The sequence below is a fragment of the Thalassophryne amazonica genome, chromosome 23 (genome assembly GCF_902500255.1).
Source record: "Thalassophryne amazonica chromosome 23, fThaAma1.1, whole genome shotgun sequence".
In the NCBI taxonomy this organism is placed as follows: Eukaryota; Metazoa; Chordata; class Actinopteri; order Batrachoidiformes; family Batrachoididae; genus Thalassophryne; species Thalassophryne amazonica.
In genome coordinates this window covers 6,956,318-6,971,659 of record NC_047125.1, presented here as the reverse complement: position 1 = coordinate 6,971,659, position 15,342 = coordinate 6,956,318, and the positions used below count along the sequence as shown (strand labels likewise).

General features: G+C 42.8%; 1 protein-coding gene across 2 annotated transcripts in view; it reads right to left on the bottom strand.

Moving 5' to 3' along the window:
* Positions 1 to 658: 658 nt before the first annotated feature.
* LOC117504737 (SH3 domain and tetratricopeptide repeat-containing protein 1) overlaps positions 659 to 15,342 on the bottom strand; it is a 64,575-nt gene continuing 49,891 nt past the window's right edge. Inside the window, exons 17-19 of one of the 2 annotated variants that reach the window (XM_034164233.1) lie at positions 11,687 to 11,837; positions 9,891 to 10,087; positions 659 to 2,923 (exon numbers count right to left, since the gene is read on the bottom strand). In XM_034164233.1, coding sequence (XP_034020124.1) covers positions 2,669 to 2,923; positions 9,891 to 10,087; positions 11,687 to 11,837 — 603 coding nt within the window. In that variant the 3' untranslated portion in view covers positions 659 to 2,668. The remainder of the gene's footprint in view (positions 2,924 to 9,890; positions 10,088 to 11,686; positions 11,838 to 15,342) is intronic. The other variant, XM_034164234.1, reaches the window with a different exon arrangement.

Genomic DNA, 15,342 nt, shown 5'->3' with positions numbered 1-15,342 from the left:
AAGGATATTTCACTGAATATTAGTGGCCGTGCATGAATGTATTTGAGCCTGTATGTATGATTTTTGACCCTGTGTAGATTAAAGAACATCCAACATAAATTCAAACTTGTGCACCCAATTCTTGTCTTTTAAAAACATGAACGATGTATGCTGTAGAATCATCCCACCCTGTCAAAAGAACATTCCAAAGGCATCATTAAAAGCCCAAAGTTTCCATGACATTCATGCCCATGATGATTTTATGTAAACGTCCGACCACAAGTGTAAGTAAAATGTGGAATTGGGTGATCAATGAATTTGTTTGACTAGCAGGATACCTGGGCAATGCATCTCATGTTTCAGCCAGTGTGAAAACCTGCTGTATGATCTGCGGTTTCTTCAGAAACATGAAGAGGACCTTTTGCTGTTGACTCCGCCCACAGTATGAACACTTATTGACTGACAGCTGCGTTTAAATGTTGGTCATTCTGTGAATTTTATTTTATTTTTTTAAATAAACAAGTTTCTCTTCATTTCTACAGTTTTTGTGTTAGATTATGTTCGATAATACTTAACAGGAACATGATGAACGTTTGAAGACTTGTAGTATGAGTACACGACAGAACAAAATAGAGCGCTGCAGAAGAAAAGAATGAATCAAGAATCAGGCAGATTTACAGTCAGGATTAGGCAGATCTTTAATCTGTGGTTTGTGGGTCTTGAGACTATGACTGGACGTCTTTGTTCCCGTAGCTCTCCATAGAATACTGGAAGGACTTTGTGTCAAATGAGCCAATAGAATCGGTACTTTCCAGAAACAAGGATGGACTGCAGGGTGATCTGTTGTTGCTAGTTGGGACTCAAAGCAGTTCAATGATGTGATGGATGTGTTCACACCAGCTCTAAGACCTCTACAAAAATTAAATATTTACTTAATTAACAGACATTATATAACACCAAAATAGATCCTTGTCATTTGATTTGTGGTTTGTATGTCACGTGATGTGTATTATTCATACCATTTGCCATTGTGTTCCTTTTATCGTGCAATTTTGGTTCTATACATTTTGTACACACACTAGCAGTGATGGTGCTTAGCTTAAAAACAAAAAGCAGCCTGGTACAGTGCCCAGGCATGCTGGGTAATAGACGGGAAGGCTGGATGCATCGAGGGGGCTCGAGAATGAGTTGGGGGGGGGGGGCTCTTGAGAAAGCAGTGTTTGTCAGAGGTAGAGCCGTGCAGGCCGGGTTGGCCGCTGAGGCACACCAGGTTCTGTCAGATGACACCTAGGTGAGCTGGGGCATTTCGGTCTCACTATCAAGCTTTGGCGGACACCATAGGACCACGAAGGGCGTAAGTCCCTTTTCCTCTTGTTTATAAATCAATAAAATATCAAATGACAAGGAACATTCCATCTTTCATCTCATTAAATATTCTTACCATTGCACTCATACACATTCATTATTTGTATATTGTCATTTTCTACCCAAGAATTTAAATTTGATTTTTGTTGTTGTTGTTGGATGTAGGTGGTTGGTTTCATACTGTATTATAATCTCTTGCCACATCTGTCACACTTCAGAACTGCATTGGATCCTGGATGGCAGCCACCTAGAAGATAATTGGTGCAGCCCCACCTCTCGAAAGTAGTGATCTACAGTTGAGTCCATCAAGGTTGCTCACTAGTTTTCGGAATGGAAAAAAGTTGTGGATGCTATCTTGAAGGTCTATAGTACGTAGATTAAAGTGCATTGCGGAAGTGCATTTGGAATGTGTTTAACACCACCCTGCATTTACAGTGTGTTATCTGAGCTCACAGTAAGGCACAAGATGCATAATAGGGATCAGAGGGGGTACAGATAGGCAGACATAGTTCAGTCATAGCTAGGGTTGGTACTTTTCATATTTGAACAGATACCTGGAATTCACTAGCGGCCCCCAATAGTCATTTTTTCTGTACTTTACTCACGCTGAAATAACAAATTCAAAATTTTCACTTGCATGATACAATAAGATTGTATGATCCAGACTCAAGAAAAATCTATGCATTTAATTAAAGTAAGTGTTAGTTGATTTGGAGTAGTTCTATATATCGAGTCAAGAATGACTATAATATTAGCTGCTGAAGAAGCCAAATATATTGTTAATATTGTTGTAATGTGCTTCAAATTCTTTGACCGGTAGATGTGAGGATGATGATGAGCTGCTGTTGCAATATTTAACAATAATGAACGGCGGCGTATCGGCAATGTGCTAAATTCACCAACTCCCACAATTTTGTGCACTCGGGTAGACAAACCCCAAATTGCATATTTGTGATGGCGAACATGTTAAGTGAACAATACGTGCTATTTTGTTCATTTGAAAGATGCAATCATCAGTGCGCGCCATGAGTAGATTAGCATGTGCATTCATTTGCGGGTGCTACCAAGTGAGTGCACATTTTTACACACGCAAACCCAATGCGTTAAAAAAAAAAAGTAATTTCTGTGAAAGCCAAATGTGGGTTCAAGCACTAAGTAGGTAAGACAGCAGTTGGGCAACATGTAGACATAGGTTCGATTCCCAGTCACACTATCTGTGCTCTTGGATGTATCCACATTGTACCAGTCCAGCCAGTTGTAAATGGGTACTGCCCTTGGCTGGAAAAGTAACCTGTGACTTGACGAGGTCTTGCTTGTTTCTTTTCTAATTCCTGGTGCTTTTGGACCGTGTGCCGCCGCTGCGCAGCTGATCAGCAGAAATGTTAATCCTCTTCACATTCAGTTCTGCTGCAAACCCCCTGGCCTTCTGGTAAAAGAAGAGGGAGAGAGTTCGGTCTACAAGAAAGTTGTGGTAGATGGTGGCCAGGCGAGTGCACAGCTGGAGTTGAGACCGCTTGTTGCCCAGGTCCATGGCTGCAGCCAAGGCGAGGTGGTAGTACCCGGCAGCATCAAAGGGATCCTGGAAAAGAAACAGTTCATGAAGATAAAAGTGTTCTGAAGAACATCTCTACCACCATCAACTCAGAGAAGAAGATGGAGATGATTGACCTGTCAATCTGTTTGTGGACACAACAAAAGTTCCCCATGTGGTTTAAAACTAGATATATAAAATGCAATGCTAATGAGCATTGTCTTCTTTATAATTTACATTATTATTTACATTAATTACTAAGATCCTATTGTCTTACTTACAATTTGTACATGATGTAGTGCTCTCAACACTGACAACATAATTCACTTTCTTATAAGTGTTCTGTTATGTGCTATGTTGATTCATGTAATAGTAGCGGTCCCTTTAAGAGTTCGGGTGACGTGTTCTGTTTCCGGTTTTTCTGTTGGCGAGCGGCGCCATGTTTGTAGTCTGTTAAAAAATGCGCGGCGCCATGTTTGTAGTCTTAATAAACGCGACTAAAAGAGTCTTAATGTGAGAAGTTTCGGCTCGTCTTTTCGCCAAAAGACAACTTCTACACTGGTGACCCCGACGTTTGTTTACTGGACGTATCCAGATCGCCATGACCGCCAACGCTGTGTCTCTCAAGCTCCCCGAATTCTGGGAATCTTCTGCTTCAGCCTGGTTCACTCAGACGCCTTGCGTCAGATCACGAAACTAAATACTACTACGTGGTATCTGCCCTCGGAAGTTCTACGGCATCGAGAGTGGTGAGCCTTCTTAAACGTCCTCCTCTGACGGAAAAGTATGAAACTCTGAAGGAATACTTACTTCAAACATTCGAACTGTCTGATGCTGAGAGGGCCAATAGGCTTTTCTTTCTTCAAGGGCTCGGTGACAGCAAGCCCTCAGAGCTAATGGACAGAATGCTCGACCTGCTTGGCGACAGCAAGCCAGATTTCCTTTTCCTCCACCTTTTCCTACGCCAACTGCCTGCTCATGTGAGAGCTGCTTTGGCCAACACTGGCTGCTGAGGCTGACAAGTGTTTCCTGGCGAGTCAGCAGCCCTGCGCACCCGCCCTCCTCCCTGCTGGTGATGTATCAGAGGTACTGGATGATCATATGCTCATCGCAGCAGCAGCCCCGCGTCGGCAGCAGTCTTCAGGTGTGTGCTTCTACCATGCCAGGTTTGGCCGCAAGGCCAAACGATGCCGCTCTCCATGCAGCTTCAGTGGAGTGGGAAACGCCAAGGCCGGCGCTCACTAGTGGACGTGAGCGTCGGCCATGCCGGCAGGCTGCTCTTCATCCATGACTCCGTCTCCAGCCGACGCTTCCTCTGCAACACAGGGGCACAGCGGAGTCTACTGCCTGCTTCACAGGTGGATGTGGTAGCTGACACCCACGGCCCCCCCATGGAAGCCGCCAATGGTAGCCCCATCCGTACGTACGGCACAAGGCATGTTGAACTGTGTTTTGGGGGCCAACGGTTTGGCTGGGACTTTGTGACTGCCAAAGTAGCCGTTCCCCTCTTAGGGTCAGATTTTTTGTGTGCTTATGGACTGTTGGTGGACGTTAAAAATCAGCGCTTGATCGACGCCGTCACTTTCTGTTCGTATGCATGCGCAATCAGCGACTCTGATGCACTGCACCTCTCCAGCCTGCTCTCTGTCACGGACAGTTTCCAGCGTCTGCTCGCTGAGTTCCCAGCACTCACGCAGCCCACCTTCTCCTCTTCCACAGCCAAGCACGGTGTCGAGCATCACAATGACACCACTGGCCCGCCTGTATATGCCCGCGCTCGACGCCTCGAGCTGAACAAGCTTGCCGTGGCCAAGACAGAGTTCGAGTCCATGGAGCGCCTGGGGATTGTTCGTCGCTCCAACAGTCCTTGGGCCTCCCCCCTACACCTCGTCCCGGCGTCCTTGCGGGGACTACCGACGGCTCAACGACGCGACAACGCCTGACCGCTACCCAGTGCCGCACACCCAGGATGTTTCAGCGCACCTGGCTGGTAAGGTCATTTTTTCGAAGGTGGACCTGATCAGAAGATACCATCAAGTGCCCGTACACCCTCTCGACATCCCAAAAACAGCTATAATCACGCCGTTTGGTTTGTTTGAGTTCCTGCGCACCCCGTTTGGGCTCAAGAATGCTGCTCAAACTTTCCAGCGGCTCATGGACTCTGTGTTACAGGATCTGCCTTTCATGTTTGTGTACCTTGACAACATCCTGGTGGCCAGTTCATCACCTTCAGAGCACCTTTCGCACCTTCGCACTCTGTTCGAGCGACTTACCGAGCACGGGCTCATCATCAATTCAGCCAAGTGCAAGTTCGGCCTGTCCACCATAGACTTTCTGGGGCACAGAGTCACAAAGGACGGGGTCGTCCCTCTTCTGTCAAAAGTGGAGGCCATCACCACTTTCCCACCCCCAGTCACTGTCAAAGCCTTACAGGAGTTCCTAGGCATGGTTAACTTCTACCACCGTTTTCTCCCCAGGGCCGCCAAAATCATGTGACCCTTGTACGAGGCTCTGAAAGGTGGCAAGCCTAAGCACACTGTGGGCTGGAGCCCGGAAAGAGACAAGGCTTTTGCGGACGCTAAGACAGCCCTGGCTAAGGCCGCCATGTTGGTCCATCCCGCCTCCTCCGCCCCAATTGCACTTACCACGGACGCCTCAGACTACGCCGTCGGTGCGGTTTACGAGCAGTGGGTGGGTAATGCCTGGCAGCCTCTCGCCTTTTTCAGCAGGCAGTTGCGTCCCAGTGAACGGAAGTATAGCACCTTCGATCGGGAGCTACTTGGGGTGTACCTCGCCATCCGACACTTTCGTTCACTGCTGGAGGGACGCCAGTTCACCGTTTTTGTGGACCACAAGCTTCTGACTTTCACCATGTCCAAAGTCACTCAGCCATGGTCGGGCAGGCAACAGCGGCAGCTGACTTACATTTCAGAGTTCACGACGGACATTGCACATCTTTCTGGAAAACACAACCATGTCGCAGATTGCCTCTCCCACGCTGTTGCGGGGCGGTCCACCTCAGTCTGGACTACTGCAGCATGGCAGCAGAGCAGGCCACAGACCTGGACGTGCAGGCTTGCCGTTCATCCGTTACTGGGCTGCAGCTGCAGGATGTGGCATTCGGCGATGCTGGCACCACTCTGCTTTGCGACGTCTCCATGGGCTCTCCTAGGCCTGTTGTGCCTGCGAAGTGGAGGCGACCTGTTTTTGATGCCATCCATGGCCTCTCACACCCTGGAACCAAGGCCTCACAACGGCTGGTGGCAGCCAAGTTTGTGTGGCACGGTCTTAAAAAGGACGTGAGGGACTGGGCGAACACCTATGTGGAGTGCCAACGTGCCAAAGTACACCACCACACCAAAGCGCCACTGGAACAGTTTCAAGTGCCAGAACAACGTTTCGACCACGTCAACATCGACCTAGTTGGCCCACGTCCACCCTTGCAGGGTTACACTCATGTGCTCACTATGGTCAACAGGACCACACGGTGGGCAGAGGCTGTTCCACTGTCATCTATAACATCGGCTGATGTGGCACGGGCATTTATTGGCACCTGGGTGTCCCGTTTTGGCACCCCATCAGACATTTCCTCGGACCGGGGCGTTCAGTTTACCTCTGAACTTTGGAACGCTGTCGCAGGAAGCTTGGGAGTTAAACTCCACCGCACCACGGCCTACCACCCCCAGAGTAATGGCCTCTGCGAACGTTTTCACAGGTCAATGAAAGCCTCCATGCATGCTAGCCTGAAGGACAGTTCCTGGGCTGACAAGCTCCCATGGGTCATGCTGGGCATCAGGACAGCACTGAAGGAAGACCTTCAGGCCTCCTCCGCAGAGCTGGTCTATGGTCAGCCACTACGAGTCCCCGGGAATTTCGTCCCTAACACCACGGCCCCTTGGTCAGCCACATTCCAGCGCTCCAGCCTGTTGGATAACGCCAGGCTGTTTGCTCCACTTCCTACTTCCTGTCACGGTTTGCCGAACTCTCACGTCCCCAGTAGCCTACAGTCTGCTGGCTATGTTTTCATTCGAGCAGATGGTCACCGTGGACCTCTCCATCCGCCTTACGAGGGCCCTTTCCGTGTTGTGGAAACTGGGGACAAGCACTTTGTGGTAGACATTGGGGGCAAACCGGAGTGTATATCTGTGGACCGCCTTAAGCCAGCTCACCTAGATCTGGCCACGCCAGTTGAGTTGGCGCAACCCCCAAAACGAGGACGGCCTCTGACTAGGCCCCCTTTTCCTGTTCCTCCTGCCCCTCGACCATGCCGCAGGGGAGCCCTGCAGACAGCCACTGAGGGGGCGGTTCCGCCTTCTCCCATACGGCGGAGCCGCACTGGACGTTTGATTCGCCCCCCACGCCGTTGATACAATTTTTTTTTTTTTTTTTTTCAGGTGTCCTGTTAAAGTGAATTTTTGGGGGGCATGTGTAGTGCTCTCAACACTGACGGCATAATTCACTTTCTTATAAGTGTTCTGTTATGTGCTATGTTGTGATTCATGTAATAGTAGCGGTCCCTTTAAGAGTTCGGGTGACATGTTCTGTTTCCGGTTTTTCTGTTGTAGTCTGTTAAAAACGCGCGGCGCCATGTTTGTAGTCTGTTAATAAACGCGACTAAAAGAGTCTTAATGTGAGAAGTTTCGGCTCGTCTTTTCGCCAAAAGACAACTTCTACAATGTTCAATAAAGCCCGTCTATCAATCAATCAATCACTCATAAACAATATTTACGTTTATGAGCTTTTGACAAGAGCGGAAGTTAGCTTTGTGTTAGTAGAAGTTAGCATGCACGCTTATGATGCCACCGCACTAATATCCGCTAAATGTTTTGTAAATGACTTCAGAGGCGTTATTAGGTTCCAAAAACACTAGAAGTAAGTCCCTTCGGCTGCTCCCTTGTTTGCACTTGGGGTCGCCACAGCAAATCCAAGGTGGATCTCCACGTTGAATTGGCACAAGTTTTACGCCGGATGCCCTTCCTGACGCAACTCCACATTACATGGAGAAATGTGGCAGGGGTGGGATTTGAACCCGGAACCTTCTGAACTGAAACCAAGCGCATTAACCACTTGGCCACCACCCTGCAAAATTATTTATGAATTGCTGTAAATTGTAGCATTTACACGATTGAGTAGATCCACTTTTGAATGAAACCTGAACCACTGGGTGAAACAAAGTGTAAATTTTCTTAATGTCTTATGTTGGTGACTTTTTTCATAGCAACAATGCAATTCAGGAACGTCCTTCAGGTGAATATCACCGTGTTCACCACCACAAGTCTGTATTTTTCCAAAAATTTCAAATTCCGCAATGAACAATTGAAACAATGAATTAAACAAAACCACCAGAATTCAAATCAGATTTTGGGTCAGTTTCACTGTTTTCACAAGAAAACATCTATATTCTCCCCCAAAGCTAAAATTTAAAAATTGTTTGAGGAATAACGGTAAACAGTGCTCAGTGGTATCAAAGAAAACTACCAGACTAAAAGTCCATCAAGAACTGAGGGAGAAGATGCATTTTGGGTGGATTTCCTGTGTTTCTCCACAAAAAGTCCATATGTTTCATAAAAAGTAAAATTTCTAACATCTGCGAGGAAGAATTGCGAGATGGATCAATTTTGATCATGATGGTTTTTCATCATGATCAAAATTTGTCAAGAAGATGCATTTTGGGTGAATTTCACAGTTTTCACCACAAAAAGTCCATATTTTTCCCTAAACAATAAAATAAAATTCTATGAGAAACAATTGTAAACAGTCTGCACTGCTTAGACAAATCAAACAAAATCATGGGATTCAAAACAAGACTCATTTGTAGTGAAATTCACAGTTTTCACGACATAAAGTCCATATTTTTCCCAAAAATTAAAAAAAAATTACAATTCTACAAGGAATAATTGTGAACATTGGAATCAAAGTCCATCAAGAATGGGAGAAGATGCATTTTTGGTGAATTTCACAGTTTTCACCACAAAAAAGTATTTTTCCCTAAAAAAAAATTAAATAAAATTCTATGAGGAATAATTTTGAACAGTGTTTAAATTTCATACTTCTGCAAGGAAGAATTGGCAGCAGTGCTTAGTGCTTAGAATCAAATTAAATCATGTTCTTCAAAATCCCTCAAGAACGAGAGAAGACGCATTTTTGGTGAATTTCACATTTTGAACAACATAAAGCCCATATTTTCTTCGAAAATTTAAAAAACGTAATTATTCTACGAGGAATAACTGTGAACACAGCTTAGGTGAAACAAAACCACGGGAATCAAAATCCATCAAGAACGGGAGAAGACACATTTTTGGTGAATTTCACAGTTTTCACCACAAAAGTCTGTATTTTTACCTAAAAAAAATTCTATGAGGAATAATTTTTAACAGTGTTTAAATTCCATACTTCTGCAAGGAAGAATTGTCAGCAGTACATGTGATTCAAAATCCTTCAAGAATGAGAGAAGACACATTTTTGGCAAATTTCACAGTTTTCACAACATAAAGTCCATATTTTCCTCGAAAATTAAAAAAAAAAAAAAAATTCTACAAGGAATAACTGTGAACACGGCTTAGGTGAAACAAACAAAAACACTGGAATCAAAATCCATCAAGGACGGGAGAAGACACATTTTTGGTGAATTTCACAGTTTTCACCACAAAAATTCTGTATTTCTCCCACAAATTTAAATAAAAATTTTAAAATTCTATGAGGAATAATTGTGAACAGTGCTGAGATGAACTGAACAAAACAATCAGAACTATAACATCAGCTTATGAGCTACAAAACAAAACTGTCGTTCACAAAACTGCTGTTTTTGATCTTCCAAAGTAAGTGCACAACTACACAGAACATATGTGTAAAGTACTGTTCACATACACCACATAGCATGTGTTTGTGTGGGACGTTCCCTCCACCACCTGATGAAACTGTCCTGGTTTCTGACCATACCAGGTAGTTGCCACCCAGAACTGAAGGCATAGTGTGTAGATGTGACTGTGTGTGATTTCTTGTCGAGTGTTTTCACCTTTAGGTCGTAGAATATGATGTCGCCAAGGATCTGGTACATTCTGACGTAATACAGAGCTTCTTCATCAAACTGCAGAGGTGTTGGACACAGGGACAGGGTCTTAAGGAAGTAGTGCTCAGCCAGTTCAAACTGGTCCAGACAACGGTAGAGCCAGGCCAGTCGATGGTACGCCACTCGCTCGTTCAGCTGTTCACCTGTGTGCACGTAAACCCAAAAATATGACAGTCAGCATGTTCTAGGTTTCAAACATTTAAGGTTCTTCTCAAATGCCTGTTAGTATCCAAATACGTCTTCAACAGATGGAACATTCAAGGACATGTTTATACAACATGTCTGAATCACAAGATCACATCGTCTATATGCATGACAAGCTGATGGTCTATATTGATCTGAATGAGGCACTGTCTGCTGGATGCCAAGCACCTTAAAACAAGAAGATCTGAATGAGAAGGATATGCTTGGTCTCAGAGAAAGAGCAAAATTAATAAATCATGCTCTCAAACTGAAAGACCACACTCTTGAATAAAGAGAGGGAATGACCTTCATACACGCTTGAATAAAGCTAAACAATAACTTTTGCACTCAACTTGTTCTCATTTTGTAGAACAGCTGGAACCACAATGATGAGGATGGGTAGGCTAAGGTAAGACTAACTATAATGTTAAATAAACTGCATCAAGTAATCAATTAAAAGGTTTATTTACATTTAGTGAGGTAAACTTTGCTTTGATGTGTTCAGTGTTCAGTGGCAACAAGGGGCACTTTATACCTGGGTGGGTTATGCCTTGTTCAGTAACATTAATGAGCCTTAGCTTCTGCTTGCTAACACAGTGTTTCTATTATAAATAAATAAATAACGCACTGATTAAATTAATTTTGCCTCTTGTTGTATGAAGAAGTAGCACCAACTTTCAAAAATAAACCAGTTTCACTTTCATTTTTCGCTGCTGGGTAAATTTATGGATCACAAACACATAAGAACCCACGAAGAATGAATTAATAAAAAAATAAAACCCCAAACACTGTCATCATCTTTCAAAAGCAGTAAAACACAGTATTAGAAGTCACAGTTTATCTCGGTATTAGATACACCGTCATTTACAAACTAAAAAGCTGCCGCTTTTTTCACACGCTTTGAACCCTGTGGTCTAAACATCCGAAATACGTCTACTAATGCATTGATTGGCTGAGTAAAAGACACGTAGTAAATATAAATTCTTACCTGTTAGTTTCAGTGGAATTCATCTGAAGAAATAATCCACATAAAGCGTGTTTTAACTTTGCTCACTTTACCAGCAAAAAAAAAGTTATCGGACTGAAAGTTATCAGAACTAAATTTATTAGAAGATAATTGGTCCAATGATGATTTTAAAACTTATCTGAAAAGCTAATCCACTAGCAAAACATTAGCTTCAATAAGTACCTGTTTTTGGATTAGCTGAACTGTGCCCACCACTGCTTGTACATAGACTCACTATATTCTGTTTTTCATGTAATCTGTTCACATCAGTATTTATGCACCCACCAGCAAACATTGCAATATGCTTGAGACACCTTTCTTTAATGTAAATATTTTTCTTTTTCTTTACTACAGTACAACTCTTGCTGCTGAAAGAAGGGTCATTTGTTCCAACTGCAGTCAGACTGTATAATACCTCAAAATGTTTCTTGCACCATAATCACATGCTGATTTTGCAGTATCAACTACGTCTACTGCCACCTTTTGTGCTTTATTACATAAAAAACTGTGCAATAATTTTACCATATCTTTGCATACTTATAATTTGTGTTACCGAGAGTGATGCTGAGGTGCAGCGCGGTCTGAGCGAACTCCACAGCTTCACCATATAGTTTGAGACGAAGCATCAGCTCGGTCAGTTTGTTACACAACCTCAGCCTGGCCCAAGTGCTGCTGCTCTTCACCGCAATGGGCAGAGCGCGGTCCTGCACAGCAGAGGACACAAAGTCACAACAAAAAACACTTTTATAATTAAACAAATATGGACACGTGAAAGCCGTATGGTCGGCTTTGGAAACTTCCTGTTCAATACTCATGTGAAGATAAAGGAATTAAAGAATGATATTATCTATACGGATGGCAGCTGTGATTGGCCAGTTATCATTTCAGTTGCCATGACAACACACCACATGAAGAATAGCTCAAATCTAAGTGATGGGAAGCTTGGCAGCAGTAAACAGTGTCGCACACTCACCACCAGGTGGTGCCATTGAGCCAAAAGTGCCTCTGACAGGAATGGGTTTTATTTGGTATTGTCCACATAAATTATTTGAATGAACCAAATATTAGTTATTGATACTAATTTACTGATTACGTCAGTTACAATTCGTACTTGATGTTAAATCTCTCTCATTCGAAAATCCGGTGTGTTTTATAAAATAAACTACCTTTTCAGATAACTAAAAAATACAATTAATAAAAATTTTAAAAAGTAATGAATTGACAAACATGTTGTAAAACCATGAAATTGTTCAGGGAAAAATAATTCCAATTCCAAGGTAAAACATAGTCAAACAAGAGTTTTTATTTTGTTTAGTCTTTAAAGCTGAAAACTCAATTATATTAGTGTTTAACATATTAATATTTAGATGTTTGTAAATATTTTTGAGTGTCTTTGATTTCTGTATTTTATATTATACAAATAATGAATGTTTATGAGTTCAATGGTAAGAATATTTCATGAGGTGAAAGCTGGAACGTACCATTCAACCATTGTCTCTGTTCTTGTTCTTTTTTTAATTTTGTGATTTGTTGCTTTTCCATGTTTGTTGTTTGTTTTCTTCTATATTAATCAATCAATCATACTCAGGGACAAAGAGGCGCACATCAGTGTGGGGGCCCCGTTGCCCTCCCTAGAGGAACACCATGGGGGAAAATCCACACTTTGTGTTTTGATCACAGCTTACAAATCAGTCAATTTTCAATTATGAGTCGGAAATTCTCAAGAATGATCCAGGTGAACTGTTATTATCCTGACATCAGTGTTGTGTCATTTGAGGATGAAATATTTCCGAAGAGTTATAGGCGCAGGTTCATGTCGGACAGGATCAGAGAAGGTTTTTCAAACAAGAAAACTCATCAAATCTAGGCTTCATTCTCCCATGTGCTTCCTCGCAAATTGTCGTTGGCAAGTCCTTCTATTTGCCACTCCACCACACTATGGGTGCCGGTAATTCTGAGATTGATTATATGAGTTTATATAACGGCTGAATGGATCCTTGTCATTATTTGATTGGTGCTTTGTATGTCACGTGACATGCATTATTCATCCCATATGTGTTGCATTATTCAATTCAATTCAATTTTATTTATATAGCGCCAAATCACAACAAACAGTTGCCCCAAGGCGCTTTATATTGTAAGGCAAGGCCATACACTAATTAGATAAAAACCCCAACGGTCAAAACGACCCCCTGTGAGCAAGCACTTGGCGACAGTTGGAAGGAAAAACTCCCCTTTAACAGGAAGAAACCTCCAGCAGAACCAGGCTCAGGGAGGGGCAGTCCTCTGCTGGGACTGGTTGGGGCTGAGGGAGAGAACCAGGAAAAAGACATGCTGTGGAGGGGAGCAGAGATCAATCACTAATGATTAAATGCAGAGTGGTGCATACAGAGCAAAAAGAGAAAGAAACACTCAGTGCATCATGGGAACCCCCCAGCAGTCTAAGTCTATAGCAGCATAACTAAGGGATGGTTCAGGGTCACCTGATCCAGCCCTAACTATAAGCTTTAGCAAAAAGGAAAGTTTTAAGCCTAATCTTAAAAGTAGAGAGGGTGTCTGTCTCCCTGATCTGAATTGGGAGCTGGTTCCACAGGAGAGGAGCCTGAAAGCTGAAGGCTCTGCCTCCCATTCTACTCTTAAAAACCCTAGGAACTACAAGTAAGCCTGCAGTCTGAGAGCGAAGCGCTCTATTGGGGTGATATGATACTATGAGGTCCCTAAGATAAGATGGGACCTGATTATTCAAAACCTTATAAGTAAGAAGAAGAATTTTAAATTCTATTCTAGAATTAACAGGAAGCCAATGAAGAGAAGCCAATATGGGTGAGATATGCTCTCTCCTTCTAGTCCCCGTTAGTACTCTAGCTGCAGCATTTTGAATTAACTGAAGGCTTTTCAGGGAACTTTTAGGACAACCTGATAATAATGAATTACAATAGTCCAGCCTAGAGGAAATAAATGCATGAATTAGTTTTTCAGCATCACTCTGAGACAAGACCGTTCTAATTTTAGAGATATTGCGCAAATGCAAAAAAGCAGTCCTACATATTTGTTTAATATGTGCATTGAATGACATATCCTGATCAAAAATGACTCCAAGATTTCTCACAGTATTACTAGAGGTCAGGGTAATGCCATCCAGACTAAGGATCTGGTTAGATACCATGTTTCTAAGATTTGTGGGGCCAAGTACAATAACTTCAGTTTTATCTGAGTTTAAAAGAGGAAATTAGAGGTCATCCATGTCTTTATGTCTGTAAGACAATCCTGCAGTTTAGCTAATTGGTGTGTGTCCTCTGGCTTCATGGATAGATAAAGCTGGGTATCATCTGTGTAACAATGAAAATTTAAGCAATGCTGTCTAATAATACTGCCTAAGGGAAGCATGTATAAAGTGAATAAAATTGGTCTTAGCACAGAACCTTGTGGAACTCCATAATTAACCTTAGTCTGTGAAGAAGATTCCCCATTTACATGAACAAATTGTAATCTATTAGATAAATATGATTCAAACCACCGCAGCGCAGCGCCTTTAATACCTATGGCATGCTCTAATCTCTGTAATAAAATGGTCAACAGTATCAAAAGCAGCACTGAGGTCTAACAGAAGAAGTACAGAGATGAGTCCACTGTCTGAGGCCATAAGAAGATCATTTGTAACCTTCACTAATGCTGTTTCTGTACTATGATGAATTCTAAAACCTGACTGGTAGGAATGGGGTCTAATAGACATGTTGATGGTTTGGATGAAGTAACTAATGAAAATAACTCAGACAGAACAATCTGAGAGAAAGAGTCTAACCAAATACCGGCATCACTGAAAGCAGCCAAAGATAACGATACGTGTTTGGGATGGTTATGAATAATTTTTTCTCTAATAGTTAAAATTTTATTAGCAAAGAAAGTCATGAAGTCATTACTAGTTAAAGTTAAAGGAATACTCGGCTCAATAGAGCTCTGACTCTTTGTCAGCCTGGCTACAGTGCTGAAAAGAAACCTGGGGTTGTTCTTATTTTCTTCAATTAGTGATGAGTAGTAAGATGTCCTAGCTTTACGGAGGGCTTTTTTATAGAGCAACAGACTCTTTTTCCAGGCTAAGTGAAGATCTTCTAAATTAGTGAGATGCCATTTCCTCTCCAACTTACGGGTTATCTGCTTTAAGCTACGAGTTTGTGAGTTATACCACGGAGTCAGGCACTTCTGATTTAA